The sequence below is a fragment of the Ovis aries genome, chromosome 3 (genome assembly GCF_016772045.2).
Source record: "Ovis aries strain OAR_USU_Benz2616 breed Rambouillet chromosome 3, ARS-UI_Ramb_v3.0, whole genome shotgun sequence".
In the NCBI taxonomy this organism is placed as follows: Eukaryota; Metazoa; Chordata; class Mammalia; order Artiodactyla; family Bovidae; genus Ovis; species Ovis aries.
The window spans coordinates 221,239,590-221,253,559 of NC_056056.1; the positions used below are offsets into that span (position 1 = coordinate 221,239,590).

The 13,970-nt window shown below is 55.2% G+C and overlaps 1 protein-coding gene across 5 annotated transcripts in view; it reads left to right on the forward strand.

Annotated features, from left to right (window-relative positions):
• The window catches only part of ARHGAP8 (Rho GTPase activating protein 8), a 57,645-nt gene that overhangs the window by 20,780 nt on the left and 22,895 nt on the right, over positions 1 to 13,970 (forward strand). For 4 of the 5 annotated variants that reach the window (XM_060414292.1, XM_060414291.1, XM_027968195.3 and 1 more), the window contains exons 4-6: positions 659 to 746; positions 6,167 to 6,298; positions 10,347 to 10,433. In XM_060414292.1, coding sequence (XP_060270275.1) covers positions 659 to 746; positions 6,167 to 6,298; positions 10,347 to 10,433 — 307 coding nt within the window. The remainder of the gene's footprint in view (positions 1 to 658; positions 747 to 6,166; positions 6,299 to 10,346; positions 10,434 to 13,970) is intronic. The other variant, XM_027968196.3, reaches the window with a different exon arrangement.

The window sequence follows — 13,970 nt, forward strand, 5'->3', positions numbered from 1 at the left end:
CTTTCAGAGCTGGGGTGGGGTGGGTGGAGGAATGAAGGTGCTCTGCTGTCGTTTCTTCTTATTCTAAGTAAGCATCTGACAACAGCTGTAAATGCTTGTTTACGGTGAGTTACGGCGAGTTCAGAGTCACGAGCACTTCTGCAAGGGCGCCTTTCTGTTTCCTGATACTCTTCCTGTCGGGCTTCCCGGGGGCTCAGTGGTAAAGAATCCACCTGCCTGTGCAGGAGATGTGGGTTCGATCCCCGAGTTGGGAAGAGCCCCTGGAGGAGGAAATGGCACCCCACCCCCCGTACTCTTGCCTGGAGGATCCGGTGGACAGAGGAGCCAGGTGGGCTACAGTCCACGGGGTCGGACACGGCTGACCGCACACTCACGGCCTTCCTGTAACCAGTCAGGAAGTGACTGTGGGACCTCGTCTGAGTCCCGGGCTCAGCAGTGGGCTCTGGGGTGCAGGGGGTGGTGACGGCGACCTTGGCCGAGGCACCCAGAGCCTCAGGTAGCAGCACCCATCTGGCAGGTGCTCACCCCGGCTGCCTGCGCCTCTTAGCTCGGGTGGGCTGGACAGAGGCCGTCTTCGGTGATGGCCGGAGGGCGTGGGGGGAGACGGCCACCTCCGGTGTCAGGCCGGGACCGGGGCTCACACCCGTCTGCCCCGCAGGGGAGGACCGCTTTGGAAGACGCGTCATCACGTTCTGCTGCTGCCGGATGCCCCCCTCCCACGAGCTCAACCACAGGCGGCTGCTGGAGTAAGTCTGTCCTGCGCCCCCTCCATGTCCCCCGCCCCGCCGTCCTTCCTCCGTAGGCACCCCCCCACCCATGTGTGCCCCTCTCCCTGGCAGGTGCCTCTCCATCACTCTCAGCACAGACAGGATGTTCAGGGTCAAAGGTTAACAGACACTGATGGACGCGCGGGTCCCCGAGGGGGTGTCATCAGTGCCACGTGACAGTCCCACCGCAGGACCGATGCCTGCACCCCTCCAAGCCACGCAGGCCGCCCTCTGCGTCTGCTCAGGAGGCAGCCCTCCCCACTGCCCCTGACCTGCAGTGGCCTCGTCCTCCGCCCTGTCCCTGGGGACTGTCCATTTGCTCTGTGTGGCCGAGCTGACCCCAGGCCCCCCTCCCCGGCCGGACCCTGAGAGCATCAGGAGAGCTGGCGCGGTCCCCATTGCAAAGCTCCCGCCCGGCGTCGCCCCGGTGAGTAGGCGGCCTCGGGTCTGGTGAGAGGCTCGGCCCGGGGAGGAGAAAGCTGTGTGCCGAGGCCACCGAGGCTGCTTGAAATCAAGTGAAGTGCCGTCCCACCCAGTGGGTCCTGCTGGACTGTCCCTGCCTAGGTTGCCTCCTGGGCCTGTGTGACTTACCTGGACACCATGTCCCGGGCATTTCCTGCTCAGCCGTTGGATTCTGCTCTCCGACCATGTGCCAATGGCTCTTCACTCAGTTGGTCAAGCCCCAGCCCAGTGCTGGGCGTCCCTGGGAATGTCTGTGTCCCCTTGTGAGGGACGGAGGAGTGAAGTCTGGCCCAGGGCAGACCCACCCGCTGCTGGGACGGCTCGGGGGCCTAAACTCTGCCGTCACTGCTTCTAGACCCACCGCTTTTCTCTCGACTACAAAAGCCCAGCCACAGCTCGAGGCCACGACTGTGGCCTGGAGCCCCGCACTCCCAAGTGAACCAAGGCACAGTTGGATCGTAGAAGCGTCCGGAAGCCTTCACGCTGCTTGCTTTGTGAGAATTCCTGGGACCCCAGGCATCCGACTAGTTTGCTGGGTCCTCCACCAGCTGCTGAAGACAGAACGGCCCCTGGGCTCTGGCGGGCTGTTTGCCAGGCTCCCAGGGAAGGCGGCTGTGGTCCCACCACCAACTCAGAGAAGCCGTGCCTGCATTCCTGGAGCGCCGGGCCGGATTAATCACGAGCTGCACTTTCTAGATGACGAATGGCTCAGCCCACCTGAGGTGCAAGAACCTGGCCGAACCAGCTGTACGTCGGGAGCCAGATTGCTGACGGGGTCAGGAGAGCTCCAGCTGCAGCTCAAGCGCAGGTGGCTGGACAAGGGCTTTTCAGGCACGTGGCCAGGAAGGAGTACGCGCTGCAGCCCGAGACTGACCACGGGATTTGTAGTTTGTCCCGTGGAGTGTGGGCACATGACAGAAGCGGGTCTACTTTCCAGGAAAACGAAGACGTGGGAGTGCACGCTCGGTCGTGTCCAACTCTTTGGCCCCAAGGACTGTAGCGCGCCAGGCTCCTCTGTCCATGGGATTCTCCAGGCAGGAACACTGGAGTGGGTGGCCACTTCCTCCTCCAAGGGACGTTCCCGACCCAGGGGATCGAACCCACGTCTCTTGCACTGGCAAGCGGATTCTTTACCTCTAGCACCACCTGGGAAGCCCAAGAGAAACCACGTTAGGAGCAGATCTGAAAAGGAGGAATCGCTTGCTTCTAGACAGACAGCCGGACAGCAAGGCGTCTGAAGTGGAGGGGCTGAGTGAGTCCCGGGTTTGAATCCCAGTCCATCCTTGGTGTCAGTTTCCTGTGGCAACACTGCAACAAATCACCGAATCACCAAACTCTGAGTGGTGTAAAGCAGCACACTGATTCTCCCCCAGTCGTGGGGGGCCCGGAGTCGTGTCAGTGGGGCCACAGTGCCCCCAGAGGAAGCTTCGCCTCCAGCAGAGGAGCGTTTCTTGCCTCTTGCAGCTTCTGGTGGGGTGGCTGTCGGCGATTTCACACCCTCCTGGCCTGGTGGCCGCATTGCTCTCTGCTCTGCCTCTGTCTTCATGAGGCCAGCTCCGCTCTGTGACTTCCCTCTTTCGAGCCTTCTTACCAGGATGTGAGAGGCTGCATTTAGTGTCCCCCCCCCCCACCCCAGATATTCCACACAGTCAAAGGCTTTGGCATAGTCAATAAAGCAGAAAGAAATGTTTTCCTGGAACTCTCTTGCTTTTTCCATGATCCAGCGGATCTTGGCAATTTGATCTCTGGTTCCTCTGCCTTTTCAAAAACCAGCTTGAACATCTGGAAGTTCACAATTCACGTATTGTTGAAGCCTGGCTTGGAGAATTTTGAGCATTACTTGACTAGCGTGTGAGATGAGTGCAGTTGTGCGGTAGTTTGAGCATTCTTTGGCATTCTTTTCTTCGGGATTGGAATGAAAACTGACTTTTTCCAGTCCTGTGGCCACTGCTGAGTTTTCCCAATTTGCTGGCATATTGAGTGCAGCACTTTCACAGCATCATCTTTCAGGATTTGAAACAGCTCAACTGGAATTCCATCCCCTCCACTAGCTTTGTTCGTAGTGATGCTTTCTAAGGCCCTCTTGACTTCACATTCCAGGATGTCTGGCTCTAGGTGAGTGATCACACCATCGTGATTATCTGGGTCGTGAAGATCTTTTTTGTACAGTTCTTCTGTGTATTCTTGCCACCTCTTCTTAATATCTTCTGCTTCTGTTAGGTCCATACCATTTCTGTCCTTTATGGAGCCCATCTTTGCATGAAATGTTCCCTTGGTATCTCTAATTTTCTTGAAGAGATCTCTAGTCTTTCCCATTCTATTGTTTTCCTCTATTTCTTTGCACTGATCACTGAGGAAGGCTTTCTTATCTCTCCTTGCTATTCTTTGAAACTCTGCATTCAGATGCTTATATCTTTCCTTTTCTCCTTTGCTTTTCGCTTCTCTTCTTTCCACAGCTATTTGTAAGGCCTCCTCAAACAGCCATTTTGCTTTTTTGCATTTCTTTTCCTTGGAGATGGTCTTGATCCCTGTCTCCTGTACAATGTCACGAACCTCTGTCCATAGTTCACCAGGAACTCTGTCTATCACATCTAGTCCCTTAAATCTATTTCTCACTTCTACTGGATAATCATTAGGGATTTGATTTAGGTCATACGTGAATGGTCTAGTGGTTTTCCCACTTTCTTCAATTTAAGTCTGAATTTGGCAATAAAGAGTTCATGACCTAAGCCACAGTCAGCTTCTGGTCTTTTTTTTTTTTTTTTGCTGACTGTATAGAGCTTCTCCATTTTGGCTGCAAAGAATATAATCAGTCTGATTTCGGTGTTGACCATCTGGTGATGTCCATGTGTAGAGTCTTCTCTTGTGTTGTTGGAAGAGGGTGTTTGCTATGACCAGTGCATTCTCTTGGCAGAACTCTGTTATCCTTTGCCCTGCTTCATTCAGCATTCCAAGGCCAAATTTGCCTGTTACTCCAGGTGTTTCTTGACTTCCTACTTTTGTAGGAAGTCCCCTATAATGAAAAGGACATCTTTTCTGGGTGTTAATTCTAGAAAGTCTTGTAGGTCTTCATAGAACCGTTCAACTTCAGCTTCTTCAGCATTACTGGTTGGGGCATAGACTTGGATTAGCATGATACTGAATGGTTTGTCTTGGAGACAAACCGATCATTCTGTCGTTTTTGAGACTGCATCCAAGTACTGCATTTCAGACTCTTGTTGACCATGATGGCTACTCCATTTCTTCTAAGGGATTCTTGCTTTGACTGTGTGGAACACAATAAACTGTGGAAAATTCTGAAAGAGATGGGAATACCAGACCACCTGACCTGCCTCTTGAGACACCTGTATGGAGATCAGGAAACAACAGTTAGAACTGGACATGGAACAACAGACTGGTTCCAAATAGAAGGAGTACATCAAGGCACCCTGTTTATTTAACTAATATGCAGAATACATCATGAGAAATGCCGAGCTGGATGAAGTACAAGCTGGAATCAAGATTGTTGGGAGAAATATCAATAACCTCAGATATGCAGATGACACCACCCTTATGGCAGAAAGTGAAGAAGGACTAAAGAGCTTCTTGGGAAAGACATACCCATTTGAATGCAGAGTTCCAAAGAATGGCAACGAGAGATAAGAAAGCCTTCCTCAGTGATCAGTGCAAAGTGAAAGAGGAGATTGAAAAAGTTGACTTAAAGCTCAACATTTAGAAAGGTAAGATCATGGCATCTGGTCCCATCACTTCATGGCAAATAGATGGGGAAACAATGGAAGCAGTGTCAGACTTTATTTTGAGGGGCTCCAAAATCACTGCAGATGGTGACTGCAGCCATGAAATTAAAAGACGCTTACTCCTTGGAGGGAAAGTTATGACCAACCTAGACAATATATTAAAAAGCAGAGACATTACTTTGCCAACAAAGGTCTGACTTGTTAAGGCTATGATTTTTCCAGTGGTCATGTATGGATGTGAGAGTTGGACTATAAAGAAAGCTGAGCACCAAAAAAATTGATGCTTTTATACTGTGGTGTTAGAGAAGACTCTTGAGAGTCCCTTGGACTGCAAGGAGCTCCAACCAGTCCATCCTAAAGGAAATCAGTCCTGAATGTACATTGGAAGGACTGATGTTGAAGCTGAAACTCCAGTACTTTGGCCTCCTGATGCGAAGAGCAGACTCATTGGAAAAGACCCTGATGCTGGGAAAGATTGAGGGCAGGAGGAGAAGGGGATGACAGAGGATGAGATGGTTGGATGGCATCACCGACTCAATGCACATGAGTTTGAGCAAGCTCCTGGAGTTGGTGATGGACAGGGAGGCCTGGCATGCTGAAGTCCATAGGTTCGCAAAGAGTCGGACATGACTGAGCGACTGAACTAAAGTGAACTGAACTGGATAATCCAGGATTAACTGCTCTGAAGAGCCTTTCCTTAATCACGTCTACTAAGAGCCTTTTCCAAGTAAGGCCACGTTCGTGGGTTCTGGGGACTTGACCCTGGACAGCTTCTGGGGCCACTTTCAAGCCATTACATCCACTTCCTGGCTGTGGAGGGAGGGAAAAGTTAGGTAAGTTAATTAATATCTCTAAGCCTCAGTTATCATCTAAGAAATGAGAATAGGGGACTTCCCAGGCAGTCCAGTGGTTAAAACTCCGTGTTCCCAATCCAGGGGGCTTGTGTTCGATCCCTGGTTAGGGAACTAAGCTCCCGTATGTCACACAAGAGCCCGCAAGCTGCACAGCACAGCCAGACAAGAAAGAGGAAGGAACGAGGACCAGGCCGCCTGCAGGTGGATTCTCAGCGTTGACCTGGAAGCGTCCCCCGTGGCCTGGTGTTGGCACCCACTGGGTGACCACAGCTCCGTTACGGGGAAGGCATATTTGGTTTCGATCAGCGTGAGATGCTCGTAACCATGTCCTGCGCTCTGTGCCCAGGTATTTGAAGTACACGCTGGACCAGTACGTGGAGAGTGACTACACCATCGTCTACTTCCACTATGGGCTGAACAGCCAGAACAAGCCGTCCCTACGCTGGCTCCAGAGCGCCTACAAGGAGTTTGACAGGAGGTGGGTGCCCTCCAGCCTTGGGTGGGGTGAAGGGGAACCTCAGGTTCCCGGCTGAGTGAGGGGGAAGCTCGGGTGACAGGAGGGGTCCCGGCTGTGCAGTAGGCGAGGGCGGGACCCCGAGGGCCAGGTGGGGCATTAGGGTGAGCACCCCTCAGGGCCAGGGGCCTCTGTCCAGCACTGTCATTTAGGGCTGGGTGCGCAGCCATGCAAGACTGTTGGTGCGTGCCTGCTTCGCCGTGTCTGACTCTTTGTGACCCCGTGGCCTGGAGCTGGCCAGACTCTTCGGTCCATGGAATCTCCCAGGCAGGAACACGAGCGGGTAGCCGTTTTCCTTCTCCAGGGGATCTTCCAAACCCAGGGGTCAAACCCATGTCTCTTGCATCTCCTGCATTGGCAGGTAGGGTCTTTATGACTAGCGCCACCTGGGAAGCCCCATGATTCTTGAGAAGAAGCGAATGACATGTTCAGAGCGATCTTTTCCAGAAGCTCAGGCTGACAGTGGAAGGATATGTGTGTGTGCCTGTCTTGAGCTAAAACCGATACATTTTCAAATGGAAGGTAGCGAACGTCTTTTGTTTCTCCCGCTTCTCTCAAAGGTGGACTGGGGGCAAGAGTAAGGTTATAGATCTTGGCTTGATGGAAGCCAAAAGGAGGGACATCCTAGGCCTCAAAGCCACCTGATAGTCGAGTGCCTGCTAGAGGCGGTGAGTTCCCTGTCGGTGGAGGTATGTAAGCAGAGCTCCAAGTCGAATTGGATGCAATTTATACAGCATTTTTCCGTCCACCATTACCAACACCACTACAAAGGTACAGTGGGTTTCCTGCATCTTTTTCTGTTCCCTCTGCTGTTACTTCTCATCTTCCAAACTGTTCTGCCAGGTTTCTCCTTTAAGCAAGAACCATCCACCCAGGAATGTACCTGACCCCCTTCTAGGAGCGCCGGTGCTCCTGCCATGGAGAATCCACCTTCCTATAGCGATGGACTTTGTAACTGTTAGGTAAAGACGACCAGGACGCCAAAAGAGTGTCTAACAGGCTTTTTAATGGCGAAGCGCTCCTGGGCGGGGTTCCCAGACCCGAACAAGGCAGGTTGAGGAAGTGCGCGCCTGGACCGTGTGGGGGGTGGTTTTTATACGTTCGTTGCGAGGGATGGTCAGGCTAGATGGACGGGGGTTTGGATAGGTCGCCAGGCCAAGGCGTCGAGGGCTGACAGGTCCTTCTGCGTGGCTGGGGTGGGGCGGCTTTAGCTGGTGAAGTGTGCTGTCATTGGTCCCCGGGATCTGGGAGGCGCCTTCCGTTAGGGACTTCCCCCGCCTGCCGGAGGGAGAGGAGGGGCGGCCCATCGTGGCCCCCGGGGTCCGGCCTTACAGTGACAGCTGTGTTCTGGGTCCTTGGACCACCTGAAAGTCACTGCAACTTCCTCCTTTCGAATCGCAAGACTGTTTGTTTGTTTTTTCTGGTAATTAATTAATATTCCTTCGGGAGATACTCTTGAGACTGTATAAATATCAGTTTCACGTGCTAGCTTTTGCCTCCCTTGCCATTTCTTGGTTAATTATTATTAAGATGGATGACAAATGGTGATTGGGGCTCTTAGTTGGCATTTTACTATGCCAAAGAGCTTCCTTTTTCAGTTTATTTATATTCGTACGGGCTTGGGATCTCCCATTTTATTCAATAGTTTATAATCCATGAAAATATTTATCCTAATGCTCAAATTGTTGAAATTTGGCCAGATGAGCTTCAGCCTGGCTCCTATGTCCCACAGACACGTCCCTTTCCCTCCGAGCGCTTCCTTTACTTTCTAGGACAATGAGATGCTCCGGGCACATCCCAGGTGTCACTAGCGGTAAAGAACCCGCTTGCCACTGCAGGGCATGTCAGAGATGCAAGTTTGATCTCTGGGTCGGGGAGATTTCCTGGAGGAGGGCATGGCAACCCACTCCAGTGTTCTTGCCTGGAGAATCCCGTGGACAGAGGAGCCTGGCGGGCTACAGTCCATGGGGTCGCAAAGAGTCGGACACGACTGACAGCAGCTTAGCTCACGCACGCACGCCCAGCCCAGGAATCCGCCGTTTCTCTGGCCCCTGGTTCCTCTTAAGGGAGGATGCTCCTGGGAACCCGGGCCTGGAAGCAGTGTGTTAGTTGCTGTGGGGCTGTTACGGCTCGCAGGCGAGTCAGCGGACTGTTGCGGTGTGTGTGTGTACATACATGTAGACACACGTACACACACACGTCGACGCGGGTCTTCGTGCTTGCACTTGCCTGTTGCTCCTGGTACCTGTGTGTTCACACCGACGTCTATGCTGGTTCCCGTCCTTCCCCACCAGGGCTCATTCTGGCTTTCTCCCTTTCTGCATTCGTGACATCTCTCCTCCAACAGTAAGAGCCTGGCTCCCACTGCCTTTGTGCATGCTCAGGCGCTCAGTGGGGTCTGACTCTTTGTGACCCTATGGACTATAGCCCGCCAGGCTCCTCTGTCCATGGGATTTCCCGGAAAGAATACTGGAGTGCGTTGCCATTTCCTCCTCCAGGGGATCTTTCCGACCCAGGGATCAAACCCACATCTCCTGTGTCTTATGCATTGGCAGGAAGATTCCTTGCCACTGAGCCACCTGGGAATCCACCGCTGTTACTTGGCCTGCCTCTGACTAATCGCGTGGCCACCTCTCTCTCGCTGAGGCGCTGTTACCATGCAGCTGCCCCACCCCCACAGAGCTCCTGCCAGTGTCCCCTGGGCTGATGCCCGCACCAGGCTGCCGTGGCTGCCCCCTTCTTGCTCCCACAGTTGGTTGCAAATGTCAGGTCCCTTCTCAGCCCCCACCGTCCTCTGCCTGCCTGGTCCCAGACACCTCGTGCTGGACTTCCTGTCCACCCCCCTCGCTCGTGTCTGCCTTACTAATCAGCTCGCAGGGGCTTGGGGAGACTGATGGGAAATGTTTGCAGATTCCTGTGCTGTCGGTCCTGCAACTGTGACCAGTTCCAAGTGGCCCACGTGGCCCCGCTGGGCACGGAACTGGGAGGAAATGGATGGCCATCCCTTCTTGTGGGTTCTCCCACCCTGGGATGTAACAGGCGAAGGAGCCCAGGGGCGCAGCAAATAGTACAAGTCATGGGGTGATCAGGAGTCAGTGAGGTTGGACCATTCATGACCTTTGTGTTTAATATGATTTACTTCACTGTGAGTTGATACTGTTGAATAACGGCTGTTTTTCACAGCTGACTCCCTGAATGGCTGAAATTCTGGCATTCGGCTCTTTGAAGGGCGAAGAGCTGGCTTGAGGGTGTCCCTGGCTGACCCGAGTATGGATGCCCTTCTCCTTCTGGGACACCCCCTCCCCACCAGGCTGCCAGCCCCTTGCTGGCGTCACAGACCCCAGCGGGCCCACCCCCTCTCTCCAGCCCTGGGTGGACGCCAGCCTTCTTGGCTCGGCCTGATGGCTCTGGACTGAATTAATCACGAAAGAGGAAGGGAAGTCGGCTAAGAAACATCTCGTTGAAGGAGATGCCTAGAGCTGTCGTATGGTGGGGATTGGGGGGGTCACGGCTCCACCCTCGCCCAGGTCAGTTCCCTGCAGAGCGGGGGTTGCTGCCAAGTTGCCGATGTGTCCCCGTCCCCAGCCCCAGTGTGAGTGCCTCTAAGTGGGGGCTCTGATCTTGCAAACTGTAAAGTGCTGTGTGCACACTGCTAGTGATGAGCATGGGGGCCTCATTCTCTCCTTCTATGTCCTTAAATCGACTGTCCAGAAACGGAAAGTCGGAACTATCCTGGTGGTCCAGGATTTAAGAGTCCACCTTCCAAGCTGAAGGTCTCGGGTTTGATTCCTGGTTGGGGAACTAAGATCCCATGTGCCATGGAGCAACCCAGCCTGCACGCTGCCGCGAAGACCCAAGACAGCTGAATAAGTAGATAAATAAAATATAAAATAGAAAAGAACAGGAATAGAGGGCTCTGAGGCTCGCCATCGAGGCCACCATGCTGCAGCTCTTTCCAGCCCAGGGTATCTCCGTGTGCGTGCTCTGAGACCCCCTCCGTCTCTCTCCTCAGGTACAAGAAGAACCTGAAGGCCCTGTATGTCGTGCACCCCACCAACTTCATCAAAATCCTGTGGACCATCCTGAAGCCCCTTGTCAGGTATGAGCCATTCTCCACGAGGGCCTTGCTGGGGTCAGACAGCCCGGCCCGTCTGGAAACCCAGGCAGTCCTGCTCTGGGGTACCTGCCCGCCCCCCGGCTCTGTCGGATCACAGGGCTGACAGTCATGAACAGGAGCCTCGGCTCGCGCCCCCAGTGAGGTCGGCTCCAGCGTTTTATAGCCCCCTTTTCCTGAGCACCCACATTGAGTATACACACCCGTCGGGGTCCTGAGACCACCTCAGGTCAGGGACTCCCCACGAGGACTCCCAGAACTCGGGAAAGCTGCCATACTCATGGTTCCAGTCTTTACAGGGGAAGGATGTGGATAGGATCTGGAAAAGCAGAGGCATTCTGGCAGCCCGAGCCCAGCTCCCTGCTGCCTTCTTCAGGGCAGGGAGGATTTGTGCAGGTCAGCTCGGTCCCCTGGCCTCGGAGTGCCGCTCAAGATGAGTGTCACTCACCCCAGAAGCTCACCTGAGCTCGGTGTCCACTTAGACAGACCCAGTATGGTGCAAGACCTCGCTGTAAATCACGTCTTTGGCCCCGGTGCAGAGATGCTGTCATCAGCGGGACCTCCCAACGGCATGGAGGTCACCTGCCAGGAGCCGGTCAGGGGTCGTCCTCTCTTTGGGACCAGCGGGTTTGGGCAGCCCGTGCCTGGTGAGCCCTTCTTGGCCTGTCACGTCCAGCCAAAGGCCTGACTCTTCAACAAAAGAGCGGTGACTTCAGCCCTCCTCCTCCGCATCCAGGCTCTCCCTGCGGGATGATTTCTGCCTCAGTGCTGGGAAGCAGAGGCCAGGGGTGGCGAGGGTGGAGGGGCTCTGCCAGGGCCACACGGCCCTCTGCTCTGCCCCCATGTGGACTGCAGGCACTCAGCACACACTGTGTGCACAGGGCCACGTGACGGGGTGGACAGGGCGAAGGCCCCTAGACATGGCTTTCACGCAGCAGCCCCAGCCCCATGCCTGCCGCACGGAGGGGCTCCCAGTGCAAGGGGCCCTGGGTGGGATGAGGGAGGTTGGGACCCTCGGGTGAGACCTGTGTTGGACTTCTGAACCCCAGACCTGCAGGATAAGCTAACATCGTTTTAAGCCCTTGGTTCTGTGATCGTTGGTTACACCGCGGCCGCCTGGCCTCGCGGTGAGCCGCTCTCACAGCATTTGTACTGTGGCACCTCTCGGGGTCCCTCCAGCCCGCTCGCTTCTCACTTGGCGAGTGAATACACGTGCACAGGTGCTCGCCTGTGTGCACAAACCCTTCTGTGACCCCAGGTCGCTGTCTGAGGCCCCCTCCGCTTTCCAGGCCAGCTCTGGGACTTGAACGAGGACTTCCCAGTGCGGCTGGTGGTGAGAGGCCGCTCTGAGGGGAACCCTGTGCCTGGCCCCCACCACACAACCCTCACCCTCAGCATGCAGAGTCCTGGGCCCTCCCAGGCGAGCAGCTGTGTGTTTTCCAGGCTGTGCAGAATCACCACTTGGAGGAGGGGCTTCTGGGGAGCTCTGAGATCCTCTTCCTGGTAATAAACTGTGCCACCCCTCAGACCAGATCGAGAAGCCGTGAAAGGTTTGAGTCTGATCTCCTCTGGAACTGAAGCTTCTTAGGAGGTGGTGCAGTCGAGGTCTGGGGGCTGCCCTGCCATGGGTCTGAGCCCTTCCTTCCCATTAGCTGCCAACCTCACCCCAGAGAGCCTGGCCCGGAGAGGAGTAGTGTTAATCGCCGAGTTGTGTCCAATGCTTTGTGATCCCCCATGGAATGTTGCCCCCTCAGGCAGGCTCCTCTGCCCATGGAATTCTCTTGGCAAGAATACTGGAGTGGGTTGCCATTCCCTTCTCCAGAGGATCTTCCTGATTCAGGAATCGAACATGGGCCTCCTCCGTTGCAGGCAGATTCTTTACCATCTGAGCCACCAGGGAAACCCCGAGAGAGGGTCACGCATTTTCGGACCTACAGCTCCGCTTGGGACAATTCCTGAAACAGTGGACTCAAGGCAGCACCCATTTAAAAAGCAAGGGAATGATTTTTGTGGCCAGAGAGCTCCTTTCATTTCACTGAAGTTTCCCGCCAGCCGACTGGTGCTGTAGGTGCTTCAAAGCGAAGAAACCAGTCCTAGTTACCCTCCTGCCCAAGAAGACCGGTCAGATGCCCTGCTTCCTGGTGCTGTCCTTCACCTTAGAAAAGCTCTCAGAGTTCCAGAAGCCTCTAAAGTTCTTGGAAAAAGCCCACCTGTTCTTGCTGTGTTGCAGTGGGGGCAGCCTAGGTGATGTGGGTACGAGCCAGGCCTCCCGGGCTTCCCCTTGACCATCGTCACCCTGGGCAGTAGACGCCACCTGTCTCTGCCTCGGTTTCCCTTGAGGCTGACGATGCCCCTTAAGTCACCCTGTTGCCGTAACGAATCAGCGATGTAATACGTGTGGAGCGTTTAGAGCAGGGCCTGCTGGCACTAGTCAGTACCAACTGTTAGCTGCTAGTGCGATCTAAAAAACTTTCTATTATCCTTTTTTGATTACTTAATTGTAATATGTTATGTACTTTATGTGCCAGGCACCTCGAAACAATCCTATGAAGTCAGCTGTCTCTCTTCTATTCCAAAGAGGAGGAGTTTGGTGCTCAGAGAGGTTATAGAGTTTGTCTAAGGTCACACAGCATGTCAGGGCTTGGCTGGGATTCCAGCTCAAGCCTGTGTGGTTCTGTCCCAGTCCTGCCTCAGGCATGGACGTAAGCGGGTGTCTTGAGCGGACTGCGGGGGTCAGGGCTGGGGAGCCATCTGAGCCCTGGAGTCCTCAGCTGCCGATGGACGAAGTCGACAAGCCCAGTGGCTCTCCAGGGCCCACGCACTGCCTGACTCAGACCCTCGGGAGGCAGGGCCTGGCAATTCCACTGCACCCCTGCTTTGGGGTCCCCTGGATGGGCCCCTGAGAGGCCCTTTCCTGGGAATGAGAGGCAGGAAGGAGTCTGTGGAGCCTGGTGTCCAGCCAGTACCTGGCGGCCGGAGGGGGACAGGCAGAAACACTGGGAGAAAGCCGAGGGGGCTCCTGGTTGGGCTGGAGTTGGCACGAGGGGGGCTCCCTGCAGCCGTGAGGCCAGCACCTCTGTCCTGCAGGCCATTCCCGAGAGGCCCTGTCCGTGGGTACGGCTGAGGGCCTGGCACCTGGTCGGCCTCCTCCTCCTCCACTAGGGGGCGCCCGGTGCCCGCGGCTCAGCCTCCTGTGGCTCCAGGCTCCAGCGGGTCTGGGATAAGACAGCTGCCTGGGTTATCAGAGGTGATATTCTGGGCTGATGGCGTGGTGTCATCTACTGGAGAAGTCCTGGAGAGGGCACACCTCGGGCGAGCACGCGCACGCTCACACGCAGCCAAGGGGCGCACCTCCGGGGCAATGGTCACCTTGTTCGCTGATTGTGGGAGGGTTTTGCCGTGCACGGCGTGTTCAGGCTCGTCGACTCGTGCACGTGGAATCCGGCCAGCCGAGCGGGCGTCGGTGACACGGCAGTGAGGCTGTAAACAGCGGAGCAGGCGGGTGGTCGCACAGGGGGTCGG